We start from the raw sequence: 14,372 nt of genomic DNA on the forward strand, positions 1-14,372 counted from the left end.
GTGTGACTGCATGACGACAATGGGATTACGACACTAGAGTGATGACTGCGGCGGCTGCTGTGAATCGCGCCCCTGCGTCACCCACGAGCTGCCTCTCGCGATCTCTCAATTAGCGAGGCAGTTGCGCGAGACACTGTCCGCGACAGCCATTATATTGAGAAATAACACGTATGTAGCTGCGCTCAAATTAGGCATTCGGAAGTATCATAACAGTCGGTGCAATCTTTTGTAAGATAAATAAATAGTTTTGGTTTCTATATGTTCTACCCCAGACAAGTAACCAGTGCTTTTGATCGAATTAAGGTCGACATTGATCGTGCGAAGAATTCTGGCTAAATGTTGATTTATATATTTCCTGAGTAAAAATTTCTATTTTCCTTCCAAATTATAAATATTTACTTAATTTTATCGATTGACATTGTGTGGTTTATTTACTTCCTTTTACTAATTGAGTACATATTGCGATATAGACTTACAAAGGAACGTCACGTGGGTTTATTCGTCGCACATATTTGGCTGAGTCGCGTCAACGAAAGTAACAGAATAAATGCCACTACACAAACCTAATTCCGAAACAGCGACACGACGCACACAGAGAAAAGAAACAAGGGATGGCGCGCTGCCTCTCAAGGGCAGATTTAGAACTATGTTAGCACATAAACTCGCCCAACTGTTCCTACTGCTCATATACAAATTTATAGAATATAGAGGTTAGAAGCTATAGCTGGAAATGTTCATTATTTTAATTACGAAAACAAGCATGTGCCACGAAAGCAAAATAAAGAAATATACAGGTTATCTATGTTACAGTAAAGCAGATTGCAATCAGTGTTGAAATGCAGATTTGAAGACTGAGATTGAAGAAGCAGAAAATTTTATTGTCGGCATAGTTTATCCACTGCGCCTTTAAACATGAAAGTACTTGAATTTAACCTATTCGCGCACGTGCTGTATGATGCGATAGATTATGCGCATGTCGGTTGTTTCGTGTGCTGTGCGGGAGAGATAAATTGTACGCATGTGTGTCAGTGTTAACCAACTTGATAGATATATAACAGATACATTAAAGTCCGGTAGCTTAAACATAAGGCCGGTGGAGCAAAAGCAATAGTTTGGTTTAGGGCGATACTTGTCGTATTGCCTGTTGCCTAAGGACGACCAATGTATCTTGAAGAGAAAACAAAGTGCTGGGCAAGCTGACCCTTTTCCCGCTCCGAGTAGTTGGGACAATGAAACCACTTCTGGTATTGTTCTTAAGGGTTCATTTAACACTGAAATCTATAGTAAAGGGCTCCGAATCGTTTTAAACAAGCAAACCTATGCGACTTTATATTACAGTGATAAAGAAGTGGAAAGTCACCATATGGGGGGGGGGGAGGCTGCGGTACTCTTTGCCATTTGAAAACTATTGCATAGTACGTGGCGTTTCAGCTACGCTCATCTGTACAGTGTATCCGTCATCGGACATTATTAAGGCGGAAAGTCTTAGATCTCTGTTTCAAGGTCGCGTTGTGATTGCACAGAAAATCTGAGTGCTCATATCACTAACGGCTCGTTCGTCGTCGTCTTATTTCACATCGCTGCCACATCGACGCCACTAACCATACCATAAAAGACAGTCAATTATTGTAGAGTCAATTAAGGCACTCGAACTCAGGACCTTTGATAGGAGTCGAATCCACGACATTTGGTGTTAATTAGGGTGAATATGACTAAAATACCGTTAAGGTAGCCTAATTAGGACGCTCGAATCCACGACCTTTATTGGGAAAAAGAAGTAATAAGAAGACAGCATTCGAACGAAAATGTTCAGTAATTCGATGGCTCTCTTGAGCGCGCAGACATTTACCTCCGCCATCTATGGCGTACGCTAAAGTGACTGTCATGTTTTTTCATGCTGTTCTCACAATAAAGTTCATCCCTCAATAAATTATTTGATAAGCTGCTGCGATTGGCATATCAGATGCAAACTTAGCATAGTTTGCAATGAAAGATTTATGAACTCAATCTTCGTAGAGGCCCAATTCATTCGAATTCATCCGCTCATTCTGAACTGTTCAAATTGACACTTGGGTATGAGACAAAATCTGTTTTGTATTAAGAGCAAGGTATTTAAGCCCCAAATGCGCTGTATTTCTCAGAGCTTCAGGATGCACGAGTCATGAATGTAATTTGCGCGAAAATACTCCATTCTCCACGGCGATGCCGAACCACAACATGCGGGTACAAAGGGAAATTTTTCTAACATGAGCGCTGCTTTGCATCGGCATTGCAGAAACCATCTGCACAGTGTCTTCTTTATGCCCCGAACTGTTTTATTATTATTGCATAAAAACCTTCCATAGAGCAAACCGTTTTGTTCCGGAATTGTTAAGATTCTGTCACGGTGGCAAATGGAGCACGCATGTCATGTAGGGAACTACAGCCGGAGGCATGATACCCGTTGTAATTTGACCATTAGGCTGACAATGTTCGTGCAAGTCAAGGCAGGTGCCGTTTTGACTATGCTGGATGAGGGGCCTGCACCAGATATTGCCCTGTGTGCCGTTTGTGCTTTTCCAGCCAGCGCAGTGTGCTTTTAGTGAGTGCGACACATTTCAAGTACCCCGTTTAATAAACAGCACTTTGCCATTCTTGAACTTTGTTTTAACAAAATGTAATTTCAACTTTTTCGCCACAACTGTAAGTGTCTAACATCAACACCTTCATTAATTGCAGCAATTCTGACGATGCCTGGCGTTACCAATGGAACACTCAGCCGAGGTCAATAACCGACGGGACTTACAACGTCGACGGTACGTAGGCCATGGTCACTCGCCTTTACAACAAACATGGAAGGTAGCTCCAACATGTTGCGTGGCAGAAGTGTACTTATTGCGTATAAAGAGACACGTTACCAGCGACGCCAACACTGTCTCCGCATAAGCCACTTCATCAATGTCCATTGTAAGAAATGTGTGTCCCCTTTCCCTCCCCCCACTGTGGGTTAGCTAACCGGATGCTCGTCTAGTTAACCTCCCTGCCTTTTCTGTCCTCGCTCTCGCTCAGTCTGTGTTGACGGGAATACATGCAAACTCATACGACATCATGCGGTTCAAGATTTTGAACGAATTTGTACTTATATGACTGAATTGCGAATGGACACTTCTAGATGGTCACGTCAGAATGCGAGACTAGGTTCCATGCCATGATTAATTCCCTCGCAACTGGAACCAGTGCGTGCCAATTGGTCTACAACTTTGTTTGGCAAGCGTAATCTCAATGGGTCCGTCGCCCTACCACTAGATACTTTTTTCTTTGAACCAATGAAACTTAGAAGAGAAAGTGTTTTGATACAATCTCATCGTGTGATTTCCAATTAGGGTGGCGTTTAAGATGCCTATACCGGAAGGTTGTAACGGTGCTGTAATTTTTTCGGCACAGCGTGAGATTTGTTCTCATGTAGCCTGCTACGAGCAGCCGACATATCCCACTGCATATAAGTTAGTTTACCATTTAGGGCAATCCAAATCAATTTATACTGAAATTCTTATTTTACACAGAGAAAGCTAGGAACAAATGCAACGTAAACAATACACATTTAGTGAAAACGTAACTCAATAAGACAAAATTATTAGCTCATTCTTTCGCTCTATTAGCATAAATCTTTACAAAGTATCCCCACCATGTGCTTCTGAAGATTTAATGAGCTTTATTCGCATTGATAGATTAAGAATCACCGTACACAACGATTTCCAATAAGTGTGGCACCACATGAAGTTTATGCCGCTCTGTTAACAAGAAAGTCTACACCTTGCTGATACAATGGCCTTCCAAACTAAATGCCCTGTTTTGTAAGCTAATTAGCATTCTATGGATATATCAAGCATATTTCTTTCTGCCGGTATCTGTGCAACCTATTTCGTAACACTGACTGATGCACGTTGAGAGTTTAATGGCGTGACTAGCAAAAGTGAGTATGCTCGACTATAAAAATGAGCTCCATGAATTACAGCTAATCAATCCCACTGTAGTTCGTTGGAAGTCAAAGATAATGCAACTCAAATTGGTGTTAATTGCTTTTGTGACGTACGAAGGTGTAGACAGGTGTAATAATGTGATTATCATTCTTAGCCGGCTTTCTCTAAATCAGATTGTATATAAAGATGTATTCAGCAATACGGTGTGCCCTCCATTCTTTTGTAGGGAACCTCCTCGTATCCTGACAAGGATTCTGCCGTATTCTCACCTTTTAATCTCTCCCGTTTTCCATTTTTTCAATGCCATGCAATTTCTGCGCAAATAGGGAACATGTGCTGCTAGGTACAATCCTTGCAGCGCTATCCGCACATCCCACACATTTAAAGCAATTTGACGCTTTCCGTTGCACCATTCAATGGCATTGCACTGCGAATTAAGACTTCCATATTTCTTTCCAAGCTAATCTTCTGTCTGCAACACGAATCTTAGATAATCGCATTGACCAATCTTTTAGAAAGTTGTCCTATAGACTGTTGATGGCATACACCGAAACATTGGCGAGGAGAACCGCTTTCGATTTCTTAATGAGCTGCTAAATATGCATTGCTTACCGCCTGAGCTTAGGAACTTCAGCCGCAGGACTGGCCGAATGGGGTTTGAATAACCAGATTCTGAAAGGCGAGGACGTCGTTGGCTAACACATGTATGTGTCAAAGGCGGTCAATAATCTCTGATCAGGCTTCAAACGCAAAATTATAATCCCTCGGTAGAAATGTGCCCTCTCAATTTTTCTTTGTCCTCCTCTGTAACGTGCTATGTGTAGTGCTCGTAATAGTTCAGCTAAAGGAAAGAACTCCACGATGTATCTAATGCGCATATAACTAGATAATCCAGCAAATGAGGTGGGTCAAGGGTTGCACGCACAAGAAATCATGTCCTATTTTGCTTCGAACACTCTCCTATTGTGTCCGTGATATGAGATTGAGCGTAATAATGTTCAGAAGAATTAAGGTCATCCTCGGTATACCCATCGCTGAGCACGAAGTTCTTGCGTCAATTCAAGACAGTTGTAGATAGGAAACGCATTAACTCCGGTAGCACCGCAGTAGGGTTCCCCCACGAGTAAAACTTATTCCCTCGCACCATCTATAATAATGACGTACTCATTTCCTATAATTACCCTTACAAAGCGGAGAACGAAGACCTGTGCTGTACTTTTGTACTTTACAGGTATCACTGACAATGGTAGCGCTAGTTACCAGCACTGGGGGTCCAGCAGCAGCGTTGAACACGCAACGCACAGCACAAGCCGCACAGTCATGGAGCGAGCATCGGCCATTATTGAAGGCAGCGCCAGGTGAGCCCACATTTAGAAAACTTTTATTCCAAAGAAACTCGGAGACAACAGCGATGACTACCCGGGGAACAATCATGCCTGTACTCACTAATTCCTCCCGGAAAAGGCTAGCTCTCATGCCTGAACCAGGCGCTGCATCAGCAGTTTTGAGCGTTCGGCAGGCGGAGCTTGCCATGCTATGCGTAATAGGTGCAAGAGCGCGACTAGACACGGAGAGTAAAACAAAACAAAAAAAGCAGGCTGGATGTTGCACTCCTGTTGCACGTGAAGGCACGCTTTCAGGATGGTTACCTTGGTTATTCATCCCCTTGTGAAATATATGGACATACACAGTGAGGAGCGAGAAGTTCATTTAAAAGAAAGCGCGTACAATGAAACAGAGGATGGCCAAGTCTACCTAAGCAATGTAGCATAGGTGCGCTGGTAGTAAGCAAAGCTGTCGAAATTAATCCGTGATCCCACACTGCAGCCTACAACATAATGAGATCGTGGTTTTGGTGCATTAACACCCCAGAGTTCAGTTTTTGAAATTTTAATGTTTTTACCTACACCAAACGTTTCAAAGGCCATAAGACGAAAGTTATCAAGCAGCCGTAATTTAAGCAGTTGCTGAGCCGAATATATCTCAGTAAGAAAACATGAAATATGTAAAATATCCAGGAAAGTACTGCGTAATCCTACCATTTCTTTTTTCGGGTAATTAAGCACTCCTTATCGTCGATGATATCAAAGTACAGGTTCCTCTAGATTTACCCTGACATACTTCCGCACGTCATTGAGGGGGCGTTCTCAACTCGACCGATACGTAGCTATGATAAGTCAACCGCTAGGCCATTTGCACAAGCTAGTCTTGTACCGATAATACGGCAAGTTGCAGTGCTTGTGTAACGAAGGGCCAGCACCACGACCAGTCCAGCACGCCCACTTTGGTCCGAATTCGCCTTTCCTTCTTTCTTTCTTTCCACTGAGAGGGAAAGAAATAAATGGTAATAGCTACGTCAACATGCTCGTCTCGACTTCGCCTGTGTTCAAGAACTTCACACCAAAACGTCGCTTTATGCAATTATCAGTGTAAGACTTCCCCACAAAAATGAAGACATGAAAACATAAAGCAGGAAATGCTGACCTGGCACACTTGCTCTGGGCTCTGCTTTGCGCATTCGCGCGCGCGTTCTCAATTGTTTCACAGATTCGCTTAGTCATACTGCTCTGAATTGGCAGATCGGTTCATATCTACGCAGTATTATATGATTGCAAATGTATGCCCCGCACTAAAATTCTTCAAAGGCTTGCGCGTCTATTATTCGCGCATTAAAGTCTGATGTCTGGCGCGCGTGACCACTTGAATAAAGGAGCGTTTACAATCGCACATACAGCGTTGTGGGAGCGGAGACCGTAGTATCGCCCTTGGAATTCATACAGAACTTCACGGCGATGGTGACGCCGGCGGCATACCTGCGTCTGGAATGCCCATATACTTGTTATGGCAATAAAGAATAAGCTTGCCACAGGGCGGCAAAACAAGCCTTGGCAGGTGGGTTGAGAAGTGCTGACGAACGAGGCTTCAGTTTCCGAGATATCTAGATGGGTGTACATGAGTTCGTCATTCACAATCGTTAAGTAGCCAGCGTAACTGTGTTGTTTCCCAAACGTGTGAGATCTTCGGCCGAATAGGCTCTCAAGTTTCAGGAGATTGATGAACGACCAATGATAGATCCTTGGCTATTTGCTGCATGCCGCGGAATATTATTTGGCTACCGTGCTGCTAACGTCACTCGGTGCATATTGCGGCAGTTCCCTTACCTTATGCAAAGAGGGTTCCTGTGCAGTTTGAACAAAAGCGGCTTCCTTGACACGGCTCTCCGATATAAATGTCTATACCTTGCGGCACACATTCACGGAATATGTATAGCCTTAAAACCGAATGCATCGGCCAGTGTTCGCGTAGGCGTATGTTTAAATCGACTATTGTAGCGAGATACAAATAGCGGTTGGCGCTTAAGACATAACGTTCTCTATTGCTTGCAAATACAGGTACCGCATAGGTTTTTAGTACACTACGTAGAAGAAAAACTTCCGCTGCGCCTGTGTATTCCATGCGTAAAAATGCGGGATTTTGAGACTTAGGATCGGCATCATTTTCTGAAAGCCAGGACGCTTCGAACACCAAGAGACGGCAAGCAGAAAAGTCTGAGGCGTTGGTACGCAATGTCTTCCTGCTGTCTTGACCTGTGCAGTAGAAATCACTTGTAAAGAGTTGAGGCATCAGGAAACGTTCACACTGGGACAAGCACCTGCAGTATCCTTCGCCGACCCTCCTCATCACGCCATCGTTTTGACCGGGCATGTTAGGGGTCATTAAATTCCGTGTTATGCGTGTCATTGGGCACGTGGTATAACATGGATATTGACACGTGTACTTACCTTCATCGGGCGACCACGTTTGGCCGCCTAACAAATGTTATCGCGCAGCGCAGGACGCGCCTGCATGTAGAAGAAATTTCTGGATTGTTAGCGATGGTTCCATCCACTGTCTTTCACCACAACTTGTGTAATCTGATTGCATGTATGCGCGAGCGTATAGTGTAGAACTTTGTGAAAGACACGCGGGTCCCATCGGTTAATCTGGAACATTCAACTACTGATCTATAAAAGCCGACGCGCTTGACCCGCTGATCAGGTTTTCGACGATCGCCGTATGTGTTCGCCGCTCTCGTTGTTCTATAAGTGTAGCCTATTTTGTGGGCACAGGTTCGCCCAATAAAAGCTAGTTTTGCCTTTCACAGTATTGTTACTGTGTTCTTTGACTTCACGACCAAGTGACAATATAGTTAATACGTGAGCTTGTCTTGGAATATACACTGTCTAAATACTACTAACCTTACTTTCGTTATTGTTTTCATATCATATCACAGATGCAATAGCTTCGCCCTTCCGCAAAGACAGCGTCTATAATGGCACGGGACCTCTTTCATTCCTATATCATAGATCGCACTAAATTGTTTCAGTACAATATGCCTGCGCGCCTTAAGGATTTTGGAGGCAAACGTTTCCACACAGGACCTTCTCCTCGTCTGTTGTGTCCCCTAGTCGAAACATTGGCTTCCTCTACAATCTTTGTCCAGCCACTATTGCCTCAGTGTTCATGTGAATATCTGTCTTGTGTTCCAGAATTCCTGAGACAACCCGTGTTGACCAACGGAACCCGCAGTACCACCCGGCTGATGGTGGATCCACCGACTGCGGTAGGTGCGGGAATGTTTTCGGTCACTGCTATACCATGCCTTGCCGTCAAGGTGATTGAGGAAGCTAACGTTTGATATCATACAAAATGCATTTCAACAGCATGAATGAATGAATTCTGGTATTTTAGGTGTCAAAACCGTGATTTTATTATGAAGCACATCGTAGTAGGCGACTCTGGATTTGCTTGGGCCACCAGGGCACATTTAACGTGCCAACAATGTTAACTGCATCGCCGCTGTCTGAGGTATGGTTGAGTAAATGTCATTCATACACCTTCTCGTTATTCGGCTGATCTAAACTTTTCTTGCTTCGGTTAAGTCATTTTATTGTTAAGTATTCTTTGCCTCATCCACTATACTGTGACAAATTAAGAATGGAGTGCAACCTACGCTCACAAGTCCCGAGCCCAACAGCCCTCATCCTCTGAAAGCCAAGCCAACACGAATCCACTCGCACGTTAATGATCTTGCTCTGCTAATGTAAATGTTCTTTGTCTCAGCGCTGATATGAGGATCACCGAAAAAATTCGCGAAGATGTCCAGGTTTCATCATAATGAATGACAATTTTCTCTTCGCGAACCATTCATCGCTTTTCAGGGTTAACTGTTCAGGTCAAACTAGTATGCAGCGATACTTCCGTACATGAATTCCTATGTCACATTTTGTTGTAGGACATGCAGCACCGGCGTCTGGCGCTGAGTAGCTTATCGCAGAGCACAACCATTATCAAAGCGCGACAAGAAGCGAGAGAACGAATATCAGCGATTGCAAGGTCAACCAAGCTCCGGTCAAGGCAGAAAAGGCGAGAAGCAATACAAGGATCAGCAACTCCCGAAACATATGCGTGTCTATTTTGTAACATCACGTCGTACCTTCCCACTTTTGTTGTTTTAATTTAGAAAATTATTTCAGATGGCAGCAGTGCTTCCTTCGCGTTCCTATCACGGAATTCTCCAGCCTCATTGTCGAACAATGAGAAATCGGTACCTCTGCTTTCAGGCCATATACGTAACACAGCAACCGGAAGCACTGGTTTCACACTTCCGGTCTACAGCAGCAGCGGCGGCGTTGACGCAGTGGCCAGTACTAGCTACGCGCCAATGGGGGAACCATCGGACATTTTTGGAAACTACGCTTGGTGAGCCATTTATTTATTGATACTGCAATCCCGGTATCGGGATTATAGCAGGGTGGGAAAAAGAATTAAGCAGTTTCACAAAAATGGCAAAATGTAAACAAAAGAAATAAGGGTGCAGGTTGAAGCTCTGCAGCCACCATCAGGAATACATTTGAACAAGATATCAAACAGTAAAAAAATAAAATACACAGTAGAACTGTAAAGGGATGAAATGCAGTAACACAGACTAGGCAATATGTTGAGCACATACCGTCAGTGACGGTTGCAACACTTCATTGTTAGTGAGGTTATTCCAATCGGTAATAGTTCGTGGAAGAAATGCGTATTTAAAACAGTTATTACGGATGCGAAAAGGAGTTAAAGTTAGCTGAAGCCTTGTCGGGTCGCATACCCTGACGAAAAATGAACTAAATGGGTGATTTCAGTTCTGTAGTGTCCTTTAATTAATTAGTACATGAATTTAAGTCTTGCAGAACGATTTCGCTCATTTATTGTCGGCAGACCAGCTTTGATTAAAAGATGTGTTATCGATGTACGTCGGTAATTATTATATATGTATCGAGCAGCCCTCCTTTGAACCCTCTCTACTTTGTTTATGTTAGTCTTAGTGAATGGGTCCCAAATGATAGCAGCATAATCTAAGGTAGGCAAGACAATACATTTGTAAGCAAGGAGGCGGACAGATGGAGTGGATAACCGCAATGCCCGTCTTAAGAAAAACAATTTACGATAAGCGTTACACGTTATGAAATCAATGTTTGTTCCAGCTGAGATTGTTAGTGACCCAGAGCCGTAGATATTTATATTCTGTTACTTCTGCAAGTGTCACATCATTAATACTGTAATCAAACGGTAAGGCATTCTTTTTGTGAGTAATCCTAATCAATAGTTTTTTCAAAATTATGGACATTTGCCATGACTCACACCATGCAGAAACTTTTTGCAACGTGTTATTTAGTAGTATTTGATCTGAGACACTTCTTACTTCTGTCTAAATGACAGTCATCAGCGTAAAGCCTAATCTTCACAGGAATGTTAGACACAATATCATTAATATATATTAAAAAGAATAGAGGCCCAAGGACAGAGCCCTGAGGGACGCCAGAGTGAACTGTAAGCTTGTCAGAACAATGATTGTTAAAAACAACGAATTGGTCCCTGTTTAAAAGGTAGGCTGAAATCCACTTTACTAATTGTTTGTTATGAAGTATTGTGTCTAACTTATATATTCACTTTTCGTGAGTGACCCTGTCAAAAGCTTTCGAGAAATCCATAAATACGGCGTCAATCTGTGTTCCATTGTTAATTGAAGAGGAAAAATCATGTATAGTTTCTACTAGCTGTGTACAAGTTGAGTAACCCCTCCTGAATCCATGCTGATATTTAGTAAAGAAATTGTTCGCTTCGAGGAAGTTTGATATTTGATTGTGAATTATGTGCTCAAGTAGTTTACAAGCAGTCGATGTTAGCTAAATCAGGCGGTAATTCTTGATCAATCGCTTGTCTCCACTTTTGTGAAGCGGTTTCACTTTGGCAGTCCCCCAGTCTCTTGGGATTTGACTTTCACGCAAGGACCTTGTAAATAAAACAAATATTCAGATGTCCATTGTGCATATCTTTTCAAAAAGGCATTAGGTATGTTGTCCGGTCCAGGTGATTTCTTTACCTCAAGGTTAAGCAGCATACTTAAGATACCATGCTCACTAATGACAAGAACCTCCAAAGGCGGCAGTGAGGCTTCAAATTTAGGAAAGATGTTATTGTGGTTAGTAAATACGGACTTAAAATGTTAATTGAAGACATCAGATAGTTTGTGTGCATCACTGACCAGAACACCTTTGATTTCAAACTGATCATGGGTCTTTGAGGTTGGGGAAACCGAACGCCAGAATTTCTCAGGAGACTCTGATATAAATTTGGGCAAATATTTTTCAAAATAAAGCTGTTTGTCAATGGCCGTTTGCTTTTTGAGCTGAGAACTAAGCAAAGCTATATTTTGTTCCAATTCCTGAGAAAGAATGTTTTCTTTTCTGCTTCATGCGCTTCAGTTTTCTTTTTAGCTGCAGTGTCGCCCGAGAAATCGATGGGTTTTTTGTTTTCATTTTAACAATAACCGGCACGTGACATTCAATACATTCATGTACCATGGCCTTGAACTGGTCCCAGAGTTCTTTAACACTTGCAGCGTTATTACGAAATGCATCAAAATCAAAGGAAAGAACATCAATAATGGAAGCATCGTCAGCACGGGAGAAGTTTCTAAAATGCATTTTAGGCCAAACCTTATCAAGAGTCATGCCGTAAAGGGTCAGGAGAACAGCCTGGTGATCGGAGATACCAGGTATCACTACACACTTAGTAGCATCGAGGATTGTTCCAGAAACAAAGAGGTCTCAAATAGATATTGAATTCCCTTGTATTCGGGTGGGGTGCTCTACAGTTTGCGTCAAGTAAAACTAGAAAGCTATATCAAGCATTGCCTCACTTGATTCGTCACTATGCGTTTTGAGTGCGAATGTTGACCAGTCAATATCTGGCAAATTGAAGTCGCCTGTTAAAATAATGCGATCATTTAGCTTAATAAAGGTTGTCATATAATTTTTAAGGTTATCCAAGACCATGACAGGCGATCCAGGCGGCCTATAGAGTGCTCCTACAATATACCGGACATTGTATGGACTTTGTACCGGATTTTTGTATGAATTCCTTTCGATGGAGCAACTCACTGAGACGACATGGAACGCTGTCTATGGCTCAGTTATAATTGCACTGACAAATTGTGCCCCGGATGCAAGTGCTGTTCTCTGAAATGCCAAATTTCATCTATAGTTAAAATAACATAGATGCTGACGCAAACACGAAGCTTTACTTCACGACTTAAGTACATTGAAAATGAGAAATCAATTTGCTCGACAACACACTGCACCAATATTGAAGTTTCTGGAATTTAAAAAAAGAATGCAATAATATTATAAGGAATTGCGTTTTCAAAATATGTCGTACCTATAAAAATCCGGCAACAATTTAGCAACAAAGAAAAATCCACGATTCTCTATGCTGCTGCTAATTATCATCATCAGCCTATTTTATGTCCACTGCAGAACGAAGGCCTGCGATCGCCCTGCGATTTCCCTGCGATCTTCAATTACCGCTGTCCTGCGCCAACCAATTCCAGCTAGCGCGTGAGAATTTCTTAATTTCGTCGCACCACTTAGGCTTCTGCCGTCCTCGACTGACCTCCCTTCTCTTGGCACCCATTCTGTAATCCTAATGGTCAGCCGGTAATCTAACCTACACATTACATGACCTACCCATCTCCATTTCTTTCTCTTAATGTCAATTTAAATATCTGCTATCCCCATTGGCTCATGATACAATCCGATCTCTTGATGTCTCAACGTTACGCCTAAACTTCGTTCTATCGCTCTTTGCGCGGTCCTTAATTTGTTTTCGAGCTTCTTTGTCAGTCTCCAAGTTTCTGCTCCATATGTCAGCACCGATAGCATGCATTGATTGTACACCTTTCTTTTTGATGATAATGGTAAGCTTCCAGTCAGGTTATGATATGTCTGCCGAATACGTTCCAAGCCATTTTTCACTGCTGGCACGTTCGTTGTCGTCGTCGTCATCCTCTTTCACCTCGCTGCCACATCGACGCCACTAACTATGTAAAAATAACACTCAATAATTGTAGAGTCAATTAAGGCACTCGAACTCGGGACCTTTGATAGGAGTCGAGCCCAGGACATTTGGTCTCAATTAGGGCGAATATGACTAAGGCACAGTTAACTAAGGTAGCCTAATTAGGGCGCTCGGAACCATGACCTTTATTGGGAAAAAGAAGTAATCAGAAGTAAGAATGCATTCGAACGAAAATGTCGAGTAATTCGATGGCTCTCTCTTAAGCGCGATGACTTTCACCTCCACCATCTATGGCGTATGCTAAAGTGACTGTCATTTTTGTTTCGTGCTGTTCTCACAATAACATTGATCTTTCAATAAATTCTCAGATAGGCAGCTGCGACTGGCATAGGAGAAGCAAACTTAGCATCGCTTGCAAATAAATATTTATGAACTCCATCTTCGTTGATTCGCAATTCATTATAATTCATCATCTCGTTCTGAACTGTTCAAATTGACACTTAGCTATGAGATACAAATTTGTTTGGTATTAAGAACAAGGTATTTAGACCCATAATTTCAAATACTACCTAAAATGCCACATATTTCTCCCAGCTCCGGGATCTACGAGTCGTGAATGTAATCAGGGTGAAAACGCTACGTTCTCCACGGCGATACCGAACCACAACAGGCTGGTACAAAAGGGAGTTTTTCTGGTATGAGCGCTGGCTTGCATCATAATTGCAGAAACCAGCCACACAGTGTCTTTCTCGTGCATCATGCTGTTTTATTATTGCGTAAAAAATGTTCCATGAAGGAAAATATTTCATTCCGAAATTGTTGTTAGGATTCTGTCCCTGTAATTTGACCATTAAGCTGACAATGCTCGTGCAAGTCAAGGTAGGGGCCGTTTCGACTATGGTGGATGAGTGCCTTCCATGAGATGTTGCCCCATGTGCCGTTTGTCTTATGCCAGCCAGCGGAGTGTGCCTTAAGTGAGAGCGAAACATTTCATAAGCCCGTTTACAGAACAGCACTTTGCCTTTCTTG

At 42.6% G+C, this 14,372-nt stretch overlaps 1 protein-coding gene across 1 annotated transcript in view; it reads left to right on the forward strand.

Moving 5' to 3' along the window:
- LOC129381417 (uncharacterized) overlaps positions 1–14,372 on the forward strand; it is a 35,814-nt gene that overhangs the window by 11,086 nt on the left and 10,356 nt on the right. Inside the window, exon 6 of the mRNA XM_072285205.1 lies at positions 2,719–2,795. Coding sequence (XP_072141306.1) covers positions 2,719–2,795 — 77 coding nt within the window. The remainder of the gene's footprint in view (positions 1–2,718; positions 2,796–14,372) is intronic.

Source organism: Dermacentor andersoni, chromosome 11 (assembly GCF_023375885.2).
Source record: "Dermacentor andersoni chromosome 11, qqDerAnde1_hic_scaffold, whole genome shotgun sequence".
NCBI classification, from domain to species: domain Eukaryota; kingdom Metazoa; phylum Arthropoda; class Arachnida; order Ixodida; family Ixodidae; genus Dermacentor; species Dermacentor andersoni.